The following is an 18,263-nucleotide window of genomic DNA, read 5'->3' on the forward strand; positions in this document are numbered from 1 at the left end:
CAAATTTCAAATATCACAGTAATTTTTTTGAATTGCAGAAAGCTGGGGAGCAAGGCTGAAAGGGCCCACGCTGCAAACGGTATTCTACTATTCTGCTCTTCCTTTCCCCTTCTTCTCATTCTCCTGTCTTGATAGTGCGTAATGACTTATATGGCCATGTTCTAAGCTGAACCCTTTCTTCCTGGGACCTACTAGTGCCAATTGGGCATTACCATGACTCGGAGATGCACCAGAACTACCAAAAGATTGAACTTTCCAGTACAATGCAGAGCGAGTCTATCAATTTATGATCAATTTCTTTAGCTACAAACAGTGGAAATGGATTCCCAGCAAGAATCTATAGATTCTATACTCTTATGGTATCTAACTATATATGTATTCGATTTCTTTAAACCCAACCCTGATCATAAGGTATCTTAGAATTTTCATCGTCTGGAGTCCAATGGGAGAAAGGGTATTTTCAAAACAAGTAGGAGGCAAAGGCTTGATTGCTTGAAGAGTGATGATAACATGGTCTGGGAATCTGATAATGGTAAGGGCGGTGGCCGTCCAGTCCACCGTGCATTGCTCTTTCTGGGCTTTGGGTTTCTGCTTTCTATATGTTTGTATTTAGTGCCCAATAAAGGACGAAAGGAACCGAAGCTTGAAACTTGAAGCTTGGCCGCTTGGGCAATAAGCCAATAATATCCTTTGTCACTATTGTCAACTTGTCATAAGGGTGTTGAATTAGACCGGAATCGAAAACTCGAACCGAACCAAATAAAATGCGATTATGATTTGATTTTGGAATGTAGGAACCAGGAGCTGACTTCAGTTTCAATTCTAGTATAGGAACCATCAGATCGAACCGAATTAGGATACTAATATATTATAGTATAGGGCAAGAGATTACTACGTCATCACGTAGCCCATGTACTAATGTGGTGACAATAAGAGCACACATAGGAGCATCCCCGCACTCGTACCTATAATTGGTCGATCGATATCAATATTGGTGTCAACTGATACTAGATCGATGATACGGAATAGACAGAAGGTTAAATAGTCAAAATACAGTGGTATAAATATTTGAAGGCAAACGTTCAATTCAAAGTACAAACCGATATGTATCGATATGAGTATTGGTATATGTTTCAGAATTAGCCAATACCCAATCCGATACCGTGCACTAAAACTATGTTTTCATGTTTTCAATGAAGAAGCATCAAATGGACATTTTTCATGAATTTCAATTATTCTTACTCTTCCATGAGTAGGGCATTTTCACTCTTCAAAATCGTCCATATATAATATGGGATTGAGTTTCATTTATGCATGATGAAAGAGGAATCAACCGAAAAAACAAGAAGATGAAAGAGGAATCTCTCACCTTGGTCATCGATGCCATTGAATTGACACAAGGAGGATACTTCCCGTCTTATATAATAGGGGGTGAGAATTAATGATGACACATGAATCCAATCATATGGTCTCATCATTAGTAGAGAATTTCTTCTTTCCCTATGGTTGAAGAAAAACTTAGTTCAAATAAAAAACCAATCTAAACCCTAGAAATCAAATACGAATCAAAAATGAAATTGGCTTCCATTGATTCCAATTCAGCCAGAATCAACTTAATTAATCCTAGAAATCAAGTATGAAACAATCGATTCCAATCCAATTCAACGGACATTGATGATCTAATTTTGATTCCTCAAACTAGGGGTGCAATTTTGGCACTATTGGCTCAAATCCACCCTGGTCCGCCTTGAGCCCAAACAGGGCTTGGGTTGAGATACTTTGCCCTGAGGGTAGGTCAGGGCTAGACATTTCTGGTCCTAAGTCAGGGTCGGCTCGGGCCAGGGTTGAGGCCTTGAGCTGAGCCTGACCCAGCCTAGCCCGACCTTGTTTTAAGTTATATTATAAAAAATATATATATTGATATACTATATATATTATAAACTTTAAATGTCACACATATTTTGTTAGATAATATATTATATACGAAGATAATAAGTGATAATATATTTTATTATAGTGTTATTTTATATAAAATTGATAACCTTCTACCCAACCCAACCCAATTCAGTCTAGTCCATGCATCTCTCCGTTCCCCCACTCCATGATCAGGACCAATCAAGGTAAGCCCGACCCAACCTTGAGGGCGGATTAGGGTAGGGTCAGGCCTGAGCCCAGTTAAGGGGACTCAGGATTGGGCTAGGGTTTTAAAAAACCTAACACAACCTGACCCTGTTGCAGCCCTACCTCAACCATGCTTGAGGAAGTAAACTTGCAAGTACAAGGCTATATATCTATCAAATGGGATTATGGGAGAGGAACTATGTTCTAGTTGTCTGATGAAGAGTACTAGTAGTCAAGTAGGTCCTCCTCGCTCAAGCATATCACTAAGCGGCATGATTCATTCCACTTGGACTCTGGGGTCTGCTTCAAAAAAATAAAGGAGGTTTGCCGTTTGTGTGTCCCCATCTGATTGCAAAATTGGAGTTATGCCCGTCTCCCTGTCTTACATGGTAATCTCAATTTGGTGAAGTCTTCTCCATCTTCTTATTTAACTCTTCCAATGTGGCATATTTTTATTTTGGGTGTCTAATTGAATTTTCATTAAAAAATGGAAGAGATTTCTCTGTGGGTGAGTATGCGCCCAAACGCAGAGGTGGGGGGGGGGATGATCGTCCTGCCCACCATGAAAAGTGGTAAAGACTACCTGTGCCGCTGTGCATGCAAGGGCCATGGTCCCCCATAGAGAACTGTTGCCTTTCAAGTATTTATTAAAGATTATAGTTTTCACATCAATTTGTTTTTAGATTTTTGATGTATTAAGGAGCTCTTTCCATTTAATGTCTTAAGATTTTGAATTAGATTGAACGGTAAAAACTTGGAATTGAGATTCATGTCAATCAAAATAGGCCCAAAATTGATCTAACTCTAAATTTTGGAAAAGGGTGTGCCAGAATCAGCACTAGTTTCGATCGATCCAATCGATCCAATTCTGATTTCTAAAACCTTGGATTGGATTCTTCAATAATATTTACAACAGATTGAGCTTTAGAATTGAAATTCTAAAGAGAGTTCCAAACAACTCTATAACGGTATGAAATTATACATAGGAATGCATGCCAGTACACGAAGAAATAAATAATTGAATTGACATTTGATCTATCCATCTTCTAGGTATCTAATGATGTGATATGTCATTGGACTCTTCCATGCCGCGGAATTAGGTGAATTTTTTATTTTTTGTAAGAATTAGGTGAATAAGGTCTGCACGCTAGACACCAGTTTTTAAAATTGTGATCGAGATCGGCTGGATCGGCCGACATTGATCTGTAAATTGAAACAAGGTTTAGGAATTTTTAGGCTGATCTTAGGCCAATTTGGACCTCGAATTTGGGTTTTTGGCTAATCAATCCAGTTGCTTTGATCTCAGCTTTGAATGAAAATTAGGATTAGAGCATTTTGGACTGATCCTAACCGATTCGAATCTTGAGTTTTTGTCCGACCAACCCGGCTGATCCGATTCACCCCGATCCTTGTATGAAAATTAGGATTAAGGTATTTTTGGGCTGATTCTGACCGATTTTGTTGCGGTCTTGGCCCGATCCAGATCCAGATCCAGATCCCATTTCGGATTTTAAAACCCGGCCAGAGGCACACCGTGACCAGGGATGCTATTGCCATACGCAAAAAAATGATAGTCTTTATTCCGATTAAAATTCTCAAAAAACCACATTTTTTCCCGAAATTCTCTCCTCCAACGCAGAAACCGCAACGTCCACTGTACTCGCAGGTGTGCGGAGGTGCCACAACACTGTTTCATCTTTTCCTCTGCAAACAGTTTTTTCAAAATATCCGCCAAAGAGTTAAAACGCCACCAAATTTGAAGGTTGAAAATTTAAGAATCACGTGTCAGCTTGATAGAAGTGGCGGCCATTAATAGAATCCAATGATGACATTTAAAGCTTCCAACTACTTAAAACATTTTTGTCGTTCTCGATTATGTCGAGAACCAACGGCCTTTGGTTTCGGACGCTTATTAGGGTTTGTGGTTGTCAGCCATTGGAGTCACTCCAGCATTTCATCGTCTCAGTCTCGTTTGTTTTCAGGTACGTTTTCTTCATTGGACTACGGTAAATTACAGTCGGAGAATAAAAATTGTATTTCATACAAGTGATTGGATGAGTTTGTTAGTCTTGTATGGAGGATACTTCTTAATTGAATTTGGATTCTTCATTTTATTACTTTCCGATGAATTTTAGGTTTATTTAGACATGGTTTCGAGCTAGGAAATGCTAATGCCAGAAGTTTTATAAGTGGTTCTTGTTCCCTGATATACCATTACGGTTAAATTTTGTTGCTTGAGCTGGAAGTTAGATTCATATGTAACGGAATGTCCTTTCTCGAGTGACTGTTTGCAGTGATGTTTTGTACAGATTTTATTGATTGAATGTGGTTACTTCGAAATTCTGTAATCTGTAATAGGAATTCTTCAATTTTTTTTGTTGGTTATGGTTTGAATGAGTAATCTTTTGATAAATTATCCAGATAAAATAGCAAAAGTTTGATCATTTTCCGTGTTAACACTCGTACTCATTGAAATGGGAAAAAATGGAGTTTCTTTGAGGGAAAAAGAGAAGTAGCAACTGCACTAATAAAATGGAAACTCACTTAACTGAACAAAATGAATAAAATGCATAACCATTTATGTTAGAGGAGACCTATAAAATATGAACATGCTACTGACTGATATTATAAGAGTAGTGAAAACAATTCAATAATGCTTTTAACCTTGGCAAAATAATTATTAGAATTTTCATGGAACTTTGTGAGCCAACTTTATCTTGTACTTATAGAGGTTTCATCTTCTGCTATATACCCTTGATCGTAATGGGATATCAGATTGATGAACTGTTGCGGTGTTGGGAGGATTAGCACCGAGTGCCTCCTAGTTCTTTTGTTTTTTTTTTTTTGGTGGGGGGGGGGGGGGTGTGTGGAGGTGGGGGGTACTTCTGGGTGCCTCCTACTTATCTGTGTTATATTGTGTTGATTTTTTTAATTTGATTAATTAATTTCCTATTTCTCTCTGAACATATAGTTTCTTCATCCCATACATTAATGGAGGTTCTCCAAGCAGCCACGAAGCATGGATCCCCAATGGGTAAAAGTATTGCTGTAAGAGTTGAAGAAAAGAGTTACAGTTATGTTCAACTCATTTCTTCTGCGTGCAAGATATCCAACTTATTAAAATCTGTGGCCTCCAAAGAAGTAAGTCAAAAGCTGCTCTTTGCTAGTTCTATTGCTACCTGGTAGTAATTGGAAGACTAGTGAAACATATATATTCACACGATGCTTTCCTATCTCTTTCTTGATTTCCAATTAATGCAATTCTTTTTTCTCCCTCATCCAGACATTTGAAGTGGTTAAACATCAGACCTCTGTAAAAGGGGTTCAAGGAACAGAAGGGCTTGGTGGAGCTCGGATAGGAATTTTGGCTAAACCTTCTGCAGAATTTGTTGCTGGGGTGCTTGGGACTTGGCTTAGTGGAGGAGTTGCTGTTCCACTTGCGCTCAGCTACCCAGAAGCTGAGCTCTTCCATGTGATGAATGATTCGGTCCGTCCTGGGAAGATTCTCTCTTTTCTGGTTCCCTAATCTTAAATAAGAAGATCTGTTGTAGAAAGTGCCACATATAATTCTTTGCATTTGCTAGCATTACCTTGCTGTTGTATTATTTATAAGTTCTCTCTTCTTGTGGTGTCTCTTAATTCACCGTAAGGCTTCTTGATTACTGAGGACGTGCAGTTGGCGTCTTGTTTAGGAGGGAGGTGAATGAATGACTATGATTTATATTGAATTATATGATTTGCATGAAGCAAGTCATAAGTACATAAGGACTTCCTCAAGATTCAAAGTTTAAATTCCATGCATTACTCTTCTCTACAAATTTTTTATCCATTTATTCAAGACAATGTGATCATGAGCATAGTTTGAATTAATTCATGTGATGTTGATACTAGATTTTGTAAAAGTTATCTAATTCTTGAGTCACAGTTATGTTTGAGGTGGTCAGTTCTGCTTGACCCTGTGGTACAGGTTTAATTGCTGAAGTTCAATTATTCCATATGAAGACTGCATGAACAGTTCTATTTACATGTGATAGTTGTGTCCAATAAATCTTCTTTTTGAAATGTTGTAAAGGGAAACTTATACGAATGCTTCATTCCCAGGGTGTCTCCATGCTTCTAAGCACTGAAGATCATCAAGAACTTATGGGAAATGTTGCTGCAAAATGTGCTGCCAAATTTTCACTAATACCCCCAGTTTCACCAATTGGAGAAGTAGAAACAGAGAAAAATATATTGGACGAAATTGAAAACTCAAAATTGGCAGAAGGTTGTCTATATTGTGATGGTCCAAAATTTTGTATCTCATAGTATCCACTGTAAAATTTCATTGACAATGTTCTTTATGGTGTAGGAGAGGATCCAGCATTGATTGTGTACACTAGTGGAACAACGGGTAAACCCAAAGGTGTTGTTCACACGCACAAAAGCATCTATTCTCAGGTACTTGTCTGACCACTAAATACATTACGAGTTTCAGGTTCATGCCTTTACCATAGAGTTAGTCATTTGTGCTATTTTTTACATTCATATATCTCATATATTCGGAGAGTTAAAGCATATAAACAGACTGAAGATTTTCAAATGCATCAATCATTTGTGTTAAATGAAAGTGCTGTTACATGGGCTAGGACTTGGCTAGGGGTGTGGTGATCAGGGATATAATGTGCTCAGGTGATGACTCTTTGATGTAGCTTTGATGGGATGTTTTACTTTATAAGTTCCCTTGTGAACTTGCTATTTTTGTATTTTGCCCCCGCTAGCAAGCTCCTTTTTTTGGGGGGGGGGGGGGTGTGTGGTGTCAGTAAAATCAGTAACTTAGAAAAAATGTTTCTCAAGGTACTATACTTACATGCTACCAGTGGATATCAAAGAATTTCTGAGTCTTTTAACAATTCGGATTTTTATGTCGATACCATACATCAGAGTAGACATGTCTTTGTGTTTCTCAGAATAGAAACACATGCATAGTCATATTTGTGAACATTTTAATATGACATGATGAGTTCTATAAGCCTATTCTAAAAAAATCCTAAGAGGATGCAAGGTCCATTAATAATGCATTTTATTGTTCATAAAATGCAAAATGTATGTCTACTCTCAAGTTTCACCTAAATTCCCTGTCTACTACATGTCTTCGGCATTAACTTTTGCTGCAATGTTGGGTCAACTGCAGGTCCAAATCTTGACAGAGGCATGGGAATATACATCTGCTGATCAATTTCTGCATTGTCTACCCTTACACCATATCCACTGAGCAACGTTCATTTCCTTTTTTTGTTAAAAGAATTATACATCTCCAAAGTAGAAAAAGATTCACATCTTTGTGGATTTGTAGGTTGACATACACTTAAGCAAAAAATTGTTGGTTGTGTTCCATTTGTTTGCTCTTTGAAGATTTGAAGGTTTTGTGTTGTATTGGATCCTTAACCACTGCATACATGTTCATGGACTTTTTAATGCTTTGCTTGCTCCTCTCTATGCTGGTGCTGTGGTAACTGCTTCAAACTCATCTCTTCATTTGTTTCAGATAGCTTTTAGTTAAAATTGTACTGCTGCTCTGTTACATGAGTTCTTCGTAACAATAATTGTTACTTTATTTGAACTTTGAAGCTTTCTCTATAATATATCTTTTGGTGTAACTGAAGGTCGAGTTCATGCCAAAATTTAGTGTGAGAGGAATCTGGCAGAGGTGGCGTGAATCATATCCAAAAGATGGAAGTAAGGTTGATGATGCTATCACTGTATTCACAGGAGTAAGTGAAGTCCTTTATGTTAGAGTTGTTATTCTCATGTAATATGAGATATGCAGCTTCTATGTTATTTTATCTCGTTTATGTTTCCATTTTTATTTTTTTGGGTTTAATATGTCCTGCAAAACATGCATATATGATGGCATGTACCAGAGTAGAACTATAGCTTGTTGACCCTAGTAATCATAATTGTGTACTTGTGTAGACACCCCACATTTCATAAGCCATGGTTTCCTCATCTTCGAGTGGGACAACACTTGAGTGCAACAAAATTTTGGATTGCCACTTAGTGATTTGATGGATTATAGTTATCCCACATCTCATTAGGCATGGTTTCCCAATCTTCAAGTGGGACAGCAGTCACAGCACTTGAAGTGCTACAAAATTTTGGACTGGAATAAATGATTTCATTGATTATGGTCAATATTAAATAACCCAGGATTATGGCCACACTCTTTTTAGATGGGCAGTTAATTAAGTTTGTGAGGTTGGACTGTTTGAATTCTATCACAAAAATGTTGCTTTTTCTTCTCACTTGGTCTCAATGGGAGAAACATGGCATCAGGAAACAGCTGCTCATCAATCTACCACCCCTTCTATTTCTCCCCATGTATGCAATTATATCTTGCCACATCAGCATCCATCTTTTCTCCTCTTTTAAAACATAAATGTACATGTCAATTGTCAATTCCTTACCCCTCTTCTTTACATTTATGATTAATTTGAAAATAATAACTTTCATCAAATAACAAACTTAACCTTGAAGGCTTATCAATTTCCATTTATTCTCCTATTTTTTAGGATATAATTATAAAAATTTATTCCTTGGGATGTCACACCTATACATTCCTAAGGCACTCCAAATTTGTTGAACTTTTTCAGATACGGTACTTAAAAGCTCCATCCCAAGCTCCTGCTTCACTCTGTAATCTTGTTGTCATGATAAATGTTCTAATTAGTGTTGATTTGTGAGTTCGATATATGGGAGTGGGGAACCTAGACCAAGATCTAGGGGGATTCCAAAATGTCATCTTTTTACTACCACGTGGTAGTGTTGGTTGGTCTCCAAATTTTGAGGACAAGTTGTACACATCACCATTTAATCATGGATTAATTCTTAAAGTTGCCATGTGTCAGAATTAGACATCCAAAACTGCTTGAAAAACTTACCTTGTTGTTGAATGACACCCTTGCAAAAATAAGGGATAGCCTCATGTATTGTGGGTCATATGGTTGAGATTGGCCACTATGTTTGACATGTGGCCTATCCAGCAGATTTCCCCATCTACTAATAGTTGGAACGATCTAATCATTGGTTCGCATGTCATAAATAGGCCGGGGTGGTTTGGGAATACACTCCTAGATTGTCGGTCTATGTTCTCTCTCTCTCTCTCTTTTCCTTTATTTGATTCTTATTCTTTGAAACTATTAGCTTGTTGAGAACTGTCACTTGTGATGCCTCTGAAATTGCATAAACTTTTCTGTTTTCTGCATAATTACAAGTTGCCTAATATCTTTACATCTCTCCCTATAAATGAAGATAATCCATTCATGTTTCACTGCTACGTACTTAGAACTATTCCCTAATTATGGCATTGCATTCTGAAAATGAGCAATTCCTAAAATTTGGCAAGCTATAGTGTTATATTTTCCCAATTGAATGCCAATTTATTCGTTCATTTTTTTTTGTGCGATGAGGATTTTTGTACTTTTCATATGAAGTTCTTAAACTCAAGTGCTTTTCTGATACCTAGGTTCCAACAATGTACACTCGATTGTTACAAGGGTATGAAGCAATGGATTCAGAATTGAAGACTACTTCTGCCTCAGCTGCAAGCCAGTTGCGCCTTATGGTAAATAGAGTGAATTCACTATATGAGGGTTTAATCATTTGACCAACATATCTCTCAGACCCTTCATGTTTTTGTTGTATTAGACAAAACTGGATTTCACTTGAAATAAGTAAAGATGTTTCTTAAAAGGCAGAGGGTACTTTTGCCCAATGCAAATTCAATAGGCAACCAGGGAACATGCGAACGATTGCTCCAATAGGTTAGTGGATATATTGGAAATAGATTGACTACTAACTGGCAACAACGTAAGGGGGTTGGAAGGGGAGGGGGATAAAAAAAGATTGATTACTCATTGATTATTATTTCTTTTTCTCAAAAATGTTTTCCTATACATGATTATCGTGCTCACTGAGTAGTATATCTGTTCCAAAAATAATGACATTGTTGGTACTTATCAACAGAAAATGGCTAAAAAGTGACAATATTGTGATCCTCTACCCCATGATCTTGTTTACCATGCTTCTCAACCCATAGTGACTATCACATTTTCCAGCACAAAAGTTTGTCTTATCCTGATTCTCCAGTGGTGAAATGTGCTAGCCTTGTGGAAATTGTGATTGTTTCACTCTCTGAGTGTGTTGTATGATGAAGCCTTATTTACAGTATGTTTTAATGTACTGTTGCTGTGTTTGGCCCTATTTCCTTCAATCCCCCTTCCTGGGGCCTTTTCACTATGAGGTGCCTGCTACTACATCATTTGGGGAAGATCAATACTTGGTTTCTTCTTTCTTTCTTTTTTCATGGAATTTCTTCTCTATGGTCATGGGTTTCAATTATCGTGCTTCCATGTGAAGGTCGCTTATGGAAAATTAACTCACCCTCATTTCTCTGGCCACTGGCCTCTTCCTTCCCCTCTGCTAACTATGTCATTGAACATTTGTTTCAACCAAGTCAAGAAGAAAACTAATTTAAATGCATGTGGGTCTAAGTGCTGAATTCCATGGAAGCCATAAATGAGGTTTATGTTGAAAATTCTTGATTTCTTCCTGCATAGGGTTCATGATGTTTGCTCAACCTCTATAAGCTATGTAATATTTCTAAGTTGCTGTTACTGCTGTTTTAAAATTCACTGGTTGTCTCTGATTTTGTAGATGTGTGGTTCCTCTGCACTTCCCTATCCTATTATGCAACAATGGGAAAGCATAACAGGTCATCGTCTTTTAGAGCGCTATGGCATGACTGAGGTGAGTGAAATTCTCTCATCTAGTTGAAGTCCCCCATTTTCTCTCCTTAGTTTAATTCTGTGGTTAACATAAAAAACCTGTTCATTTCTATTTCTTAAGCTATATGCTTCCAGTGTTTATTAACTGATTACTCTTTATAGTTTGTAATGGCGCTTTCTAATCCCTTAAGAGATATGCGGAAAGGTGGCACAGTTGGCAAACCACTTCCTGGCGTAGAGGTTAGCAAGTATTTAATTATTCTTTTGCTGTGTAATGTAATATATCAATGTCTATAAATGGATGCACCAATAAAACCCGAAAATGCACAGAGCTTGAGAAGAAGCAAAAAACCTGATTCAAGATATATATATTTAAGGTTTCTCATAATCTTCTTTTCTGGGTTTATGATAGGTTAAAATTCTTGCAGAAGATGGGAGTGCAGCTAATACAACAATGATAGGTGAGCTTTGCGTTAGAAGTCCTTCACTGTTCCAGGAATATTGGAAACTACCTAAGGTACGTGTACATTCTAGTCTTTCACAAAATCATTGTAATTGGCACAAAACTGATCTCTCTATTTAATCCCATTGTGTACACACATTTGCTGACGAGATTGTTTTTATTGATGATATTAATGAGGGAAAGAAATGCCAAGTTTAGAACCAAGGGGGTGTACTTTAAAATTAAAAGCTGTTAAACTAAAACATGCAATAGGGAGTGCAATTTTATAGAAAAATTGTAGAAATGGAGTGGCTAAAATTGATGATCAAGAGTGACCCAAGAATGTGATATGTTCTTTCTCTAGGTTGAATTGTAAATAAGAGAGGCAGATTGAAGAGGTTGTTGGCAGAAATAGAACCTGGTGGGTGAAAGTCGGAGGTGCTTCTGAATGTTTGGAAAGAAAAGAAACACCATATATCAGAATTGAATATAACTGAGATGAGAATGTTGAAATGGATAAGTTACATGACGAGGAAGGAAAGGGAAATTAGGAGTAACACCATAAAGGCAGCAAGTTTAGGAAAAGCTGATTCAGATTGTTTGGATAGGTTGAATGGGTGATGAGAGGTATGGTACAACTTGGAAGAGTTGAAAGGAAAACCGTGACTGACCTGGATTGAAATGGTGATAAGTTTTGGGTGCTAGTCAGTTAACAGAATATGTTCTCAAGGGGAGCATGCTGGAACATAATTTGTGCTGTAGTTACCCGATCTAGTGGGGACAAGGTTTAGAGTTTATTCTTGAACTATATAGGTGTGAGGGTTAAAGCCCATGGTACTAGTGTGAAGTCACTGGTTTTAGCCTGAGGGCTGCCACTTTGTGTGAAAAATCCCTAGGGTCAGGACTGTTCTAAATCTGCCTGCAAAAGTGAAACTTGCACCAGGTTATGGCCCTTATCCTCCTGAAATCCTAGATTCCTAATGATATATAGTCATGCGAATTGCAACTAAGGTAGTTTTGTAATTGCCTTCTCTTTTCTTTGATTTTTGGAAAACTATTAACATTTTTATGCGTCCGCAGTTGCATATGCACTTCATTGCTATTATCCAAGCTTTTTCCTGCTACTTGGTTCAGCTCCAAAATCTTCTGCCATTCTATGATGGCCTCAATGAATGTTCAATAAATTACTTTCTCACTAGCGCAATTCAAACCTCTACCTTCCCTTTTGATCGTAGATATTTTGGACACTGATAGAATACACCTCTCTCTCTCTCTCTGTGATTCACAACTTTTCCCTTTGAAACTAATGGTCTCTTTCCTTTGATGCATGCAAATCTTGTTTCTGATGCTCTGACAAACTATCTCAATCTAAATCATATACTCATACAACTGCAAGAATACCTTTTGGAGACCCCACCCCTTCCTTTCCTTCTCTTTAATCTTCTTTCTCTTTTTATACCCGGTAATACTTTATTGCCTCATACTTGTGCGCAGGTCCTTTAGATCTCGCTTGAACATGCTGTGTTGATGTTTTAGTGCTATCCACTGTATTTCAATAATCATGGCATCTCTTGTCTTGTTTACTCCTTTAATTTCTCTCTTCTTCTAGCTCTCTTTTTCTTTCCTTTTTTCCTGGTAAGGTTCTCTTCCTGCCTTGTACTCATGTGCAGAGCAGAAGAAATTTCTTTCCTTCAGATCTTCCTTGAAAAGCCCAGATGTTATAGTATTGTATACTACCTTCAGTAATTAGGTTCCTTAAGTATTTTGCTTTAACTTAACTGTATAAATTTTTGTTATTTAAGTTAATTCTGATATATTTTCTTCTTGAGTATCTACTGTGGCTTTGTCTTCACCAAGGTGGTGAAGTTTTATATCTGTGGGACTGTTCCTGTTAGGAGGCAAGTTAGTTACTGTGTTATCTATTATTTAGTGCATTATATGAAGTGTGCCCTTCATGTAACATTTGAAGCATGTTCCAAGAGATATATACATTTTGGGAAAACGAAGATGTCAAATGAAAATGTACATGCTCCAAACACAAAAATGCCTCCAATACTTTTGGGCATTCACTTTCAAATTTAGTTTGAGATTCAACCAAGACCTGTAGCTATGACACACTAACATTCAGTTTTGGAGATTAAATCCTAGCAGTTTTTCTTGGTCCTTGAATTTGTTTCTAATTTTCTGGACAAGAAGTGGGGATGAAATTGTGCTTGTCTAAAATTATGCTATTACATGTTCTGTTTCCTTGTCATCTCCTAAATTCTTATTTTTGGTCTGTGCATTTGATAATCATCATAGGTTACAAAAGAATCGTTTATTGATGGTGGGTTCTTCAAGACTGGAGATACAGTTACAGTGGATGAGGATGGGTACTACATTATTTTGGGACGTAAGGAACCTCTTTATGCATTAGTTGATATGAAGTTCAATTTGGGAAATGTATCTGTTACAAAATATTATGTTTTGAACTCCTTGGATATGGAGAGCTTTCTCATGGGAGGTTCAAGGATACACATGGCACTTTGAATCTTCTGGAATCTTATGATAATGCGGAACTTTGGTCATGCTCACACAAGAATAGATACATACTTGAATGGACTATCATTGCATGGCATTGTTTTACATCATCAACATATACTTGGTTCTGGTTTGTCATGTGTATCTCAAATAAGGTTGAGTATTGCATGACAATGATTTAGTGCCGTGGTTCCAGTTTATACCACCATTGATTATGCCTCGTAAAGAATATGTGTGTGTGTGTGTCTATATATATATATAATGGTGTTTCTTGATCCTTCAATGCTTGCTGGCAGGTACAAATGCTGACATTATGAAGGTTGGTGGATACAAGTTGTCTGCTTTAGAAATTGAAGCTGTGCTTTTAGAGGCAAGTGCCTTTTCTACTTGTTTATATTTCTAACTTACCTCTTCAAAATTTCTCTCTTGGCCTTTTGAAAGGAAAATTTTCTTCTTAGTGGGAGGCCCTTTTTTTTCTTTTTGGAAGGAAGACAAATAAGTTCATAACCAACCTCTCCATTTTGTTCAGCATCCATGTGTGTCAGAATGTTGTGTGCTGAGCTTACCTGACAAAGATTACGGGGAAGCAGTGTGTGCAATAATAGTACCAATGGCAGATGCAAAGAGAAGAGAGGAGGAAGAGTTTAAGCCTGCTATTACCTTGGAAGATCTTTGCACGTGTGCCAAGGAGAAACTTGCACCTTACAAGGTATCACCGCAGACCTGTTTTCATCTTTTGATTTCATTTGTTTCTCTTTCATGGGAAGGTTGCAGCATATAGCTTAGCTCATGAAGTGATGATGTATCACTATTTTTTGATGAAGAGGAACCATATCATTGCATTGCCTCCCCCCAGAGTGGATTGTAATGAAAAACTTAGTTTCCAACTGGAGTGTGTTCTCTTGGAGTTTAAAGGGCCAAAACTGTTCTCTACCCATGAGACTGCAAGTGTTTACATATCATTCCCTTGAACTCCATCATGTATCTTGATTAGATGAAATCTGATTTTTTAAAATTGGCAGTGTTTGATAGAGCTTCTATAGTTGAATTGATTTTTCCTCCAATGGGACTAATTGCTCTACCTTGCTTGCTTCTAGATGCCAACAAGATTATTCTTGTGGGAATCACTTCCACGTAATGCCATGGGGAAGGTGAATTATCTTTTATTTCTCTCTCCAGTACTCCTTCCCTTCCTATAAGGAATTGTCAGTAGCCTCATGTGATTGCAATTTTATATATTTCTTTTTTTCAGGTTAACAAGAAAGAGCTGAAGAAATTGCTGGAATGCTGAAATGCTTTTTGGTACCAGTGACCTGGCTGGGTTTGAAGTAAACTTGATCAACTAAGTACAGAAATAAATAAACCAAAAAATAATAATAAAATTTCAAGGATGGGAGTCAACAACCCTTCTCTCCTACACTAATAATGGCACTAGCGACCTAATTTTTTATATGAGAACAGATAATTTTGTTGTAGTATAATTTATTAATCTTCTCAATGAGTAGAAAATTTTACTTTCAAATAGTGAAATCAACCTTTCAGTATTCAGCATATGGAGATGAATTTTACATCAATTCAGGATCTTTGGAAGAGGCACCATTCTTACCAAGTTGCAGCTCAGCTGGTGCCAGAAAGAGACAGGTTGGCCTTGCCTCCCATAGTCATCTGTGAACTTCAGTTCAAAAGGCTTAAGCTAAGTGGCTAAAACAGAGCCCATGTTGTAGTTATTCTATTCCTCAAGTGTATAAAAAAATGGACAATAGATTGTTGCTTGGTCGTGAAGCCCTTACACCAGTGTAGGGGCCAATGAGAGCGCCCATAGGGACATTAAAATGGATGGGATTTTTTATTTCAATAGCGTTTGGGTGGTAATTTTGTGTATTCATGTGTCTGGGTGTAGGAGCCACACGAGCAAGCACCATTCGTTATCCCATGGTGGAGGAGGAATATTCTCGCCAAGGTCATCGGTGCTGTCAAATTGATATGGAGGGGTCATTTTCATCCTGTACAATAAGGGGTGGGAGTTAATAATGACACAGGAGTCTAATCACATGGTCACACAGCTGGTAAGGCAAGTGAAGGAAAACTTTTACAAAGCATGTTTGATTGGTAAAACTTTTACAAAGCATGTTATGAGTGCTCTCTTCCATCTTTCCATGGAAGGCTAAAATGAAAAAGCCTGATTGAGGGTGTTTAGCTTTCTTAATCTTGTTGACTTTAAAGGTTTGATTTGGTAGACTATTTTTTTTGTTAAAAAAAAATTATCATACCCTCAACCACCTTGGTAGATTGAGTGTGCCTGCAAGTGGAAAAGGACTTTTCCTTTTACAACTTAAATGCAAAAAAGCCCACAAGCCATCACCTTCATGCCAACCCCCCTCCCCTTACAACTTAAATGCAAAAAAGCCCACAAGCCATCACCTTCATGCCACCCCCCCCTCTCCTTACAACTTAAATGCAAAAAAGCCCACAAGCCATCACCTTCATGCCAACCCCCCCCCCCCCCCTTCTCCATAGATTACTTCGCCAAGGAAAAGAAAGATAACAATTAACTTCTGTTGCACTCTTCTGAATGCTTGGATATATGGACGGTCAATCTAGTTGTATCACTTGGAAAGGGGTACACAGCAATTCTAGATGTTGGACTGTTGGGGGATGAATTGGGTTGGCTATATGTAAAATCCCAAGTTAATTTCTTATATTTCTTTCTATTTATTTCATGGGAGAAAGAATGCTAACTGGGTGTGTGTGGTGTGCTACTCTTGCATTCAGATATAAGGGTGCACAAAATGATCGTTGCACCTCTGAAAAATCTGTCTTTCTATTGGGTGCGATGATTATTTTGTACGGATGGTCCTAAATTTTTTTTTCCTGTTATTGATAAAGAAAATTCATTTAAATAAAATTTCTACTCTTTGTCTTGCTATTGATAGTGCATGATTCGTTACTTGATCTCTTGACCCTCGGCTTCTTGGGTTGAACCTGTGTGATCAAAGTTCATATATGTTAGATGATAATACACCCACTCACTTACCCACCCACTGTGGTAATACGATTAAAGTTTTACCAGAAAAAAGTAATATGACTAAAGCTCTCATTTTTAAGACAATGATGAGCTGGTCTGAAGAAGGATAATTAATATAAAATTAGAATCTTGGTCTTCAAAACACTGTCACGCCTATTGATGAAGTCAAAACAACCTTTCTTTTAGGGAAGAAATGCTTTACAAAACGCATAATCGGAAATTTTTTTCCCGGGGGTGGTTGGGTAGTGCCATGGTGTATATTAATTTTTTTGGGAAGCAATTTTCTGTACAGGAGAGTGGCCTACGTCAGCACTCCCATGTGTCTATCTCTCTCTCCTTAAAACAAAGGGGCGGAGGTATTTTTTCACATGAAGAGAAAAGAGATAGACTCATGGGAGTGCTGGCATAGGCCACACTCCCGGACAGAGAATTTTTTTCCTAATTTTTTTTTTGGAATTGAAGGTAATAAAACTTTAATTTTTGATGAAAGTGTAATCACACAAGTCATACATCAACCGAAAAGATTAATCGACTTTTAGGACTTTAGAATGACACATATATACAACACACTCAATGTGGGACTAAAACCACAGAGAAGGTCAGAGGGTAGTAGAACTTGTTTTTTTCTATTTTTTGTATTGGTCTCACGTAGCACATGAGTGGGTTCCACTGTAACAGTCCAATCCAATCTTAGCCGTGCTTAGATGATTGGGTTCCACTTGTAATTGAATATTTAATTATATAATGTTAAGTATCAAGTAGCGTGGAAGAGCTGCTCCCTCTTTATGTTTGATAGGTATTCACAAACTATGAACATTAATTAAATAAAGGGAAAAAGAACGCTGACTAGTAGCATGGTTTCTATGCCTAGGCACAAGAGTGTGCAAAAACACCACTCAACCCCTAGTAAAATAAAAAATTTCATCCAAACCAATGTTTCTGTGCACATTCTCATTGGCCCCCATGCTGATATAGGGTTTGAAATTAACGTTCTCTTGTCGATAAATAAAAGTTGAATGGTTTAAAATTAATATTTAATAAATGAATAATGGTTAGGAAGCAGTTTTGGTGCACTGCAATCTAGGCAAAAATGGTGACCAGGCATATAGATTTGCCATGTGATACATTATGTGGGATTGAAACTTTATAGAGACAGGTAGAAACCAAGGTCCTTTACATACATGTCAAGCTTCATCCTAATCAGAGCTTGTCACATAGTAAAATAAAACAGTATATATAGAACTACCAAGAAGCCCACGAGAGTATTAAGGGGTGCATGGACATAGGGATGTAAATGGATAACCGAAATCTAAATCTGAATTCGCATTCGTATCCGTTTAGAGACATCCGTATTTGTTTAGAGATATCCAGAAAAAATCAGAATACTTTG

At 37.4% G+C, this 18,263-nt stretch overlaps 2 protein-coding genes across 4 annotated transcripts in view; one reads left to right on the forward strand and one right to left on the reverse strand.

Moving 5' to 3' along the window:
- Positions 1-12,617, reverse strand: part of LOC122655945 (rac-like GTP-binding protein ARAC7) — a 15,555-nt gene extending 2,938 nt beyond the window's left edge. The window contains exon 1 of one of the 2 annotated variants that reach the window (XM_043850339.1): positions 12,590-12,617. The gene's annotated coding sequence lies outside the window, so the exon portion shown is untranslated. Of the gene's footprint in view, positions 1-9,249; positions 9,265-12,589 lie in introns of those variants that run through there. The other variant, XM_043850340.1, reaches the window with a different exon arrangement.
- LOC122655942 (probable CoA ligase CCL8) lies at positions 3,881-15,258 on the forward strand. Of its 2 annotated transcripts, XM_043850336.1 has the most exons (17): positions 3,890-4,103; positions 5,093-5,262; positions 5,405-5,608; positions 6,223-6,388; positions 6,473-6,561; positions 7,295-7,364; positions 7,560-7,612; positions 7,767-7,874; positions 9,626-9,724; positions 10,816-10,908; positions 11,049-11,126; positions 11,299-11,403; positions 13,630-13,720; positions 14,145-14,218; positions 14,378-14,557; positions 14,946-14,999; positions 15,101-15,258. In XM_043850336.1, the coding sequence occupies exons 1-17, from the start codon at positions 3,944-3,946 to the stop codon at positions 15,137-15,139; spliced, it is 1,833 nt and encodes a 610-aa protein (XP_043706271.1). In that variant the 5' UTR covers positions 3,890-3,943; the 3' UTR covers positions 15,140-15,258. The 2 variants fall into 2 exon arrangements, 1 of the variants encoding a protein (XP_043706271.1); XR_006332019.1 differs by lacking the exons at positions 14,946-14,999; positions 15,101-15,258 and having other exon boundaries at positions 3,881-4,103; positions 13,630-13,834; positions 14,113-14,218; positions 14,378-14,474.
- Positions 15,259-18,263: the final 3,005 nt, after the last annotated feature.

This window comes from Telopea speciosissima, chromosome 3 (assembly GCF_018873765.1).
Source record: "Telopea speciosissima isolate NSW1024214 ecotype Mountain lineage chromosome 3, Tspe_v1, whole genome shotgun sequence".
NCBI lineage: Eukaryota > Viridiplantae > Streptophyta > Magnoliopsida > Proteales > Proteaceae > Telopea > Telopea speciosissima.

Coding starts and splice junctions, on each gene's coding strand:
- LOC122655942 (XM_043850336.1), top strand. CDS start 3,944: ATGATGACATTTAAAGCTTCCAACTACTTAAAACATTTTTGTCGTTCT. Junction 5,263..5,404: donor AATCTGTGGCCTCCAAAGAA/GTAAGTCAAAAG, acceptor TCCCTCATCCAG/ACATTTGAAGTGGTTAAACA. Junction 10,909..11,048: donor AGCGCTATGGCATGACTGAG/GTGAGTGAAATT, acceptor TACTCTTTATAG/TTTGTAATGGCGCTTTCTAA.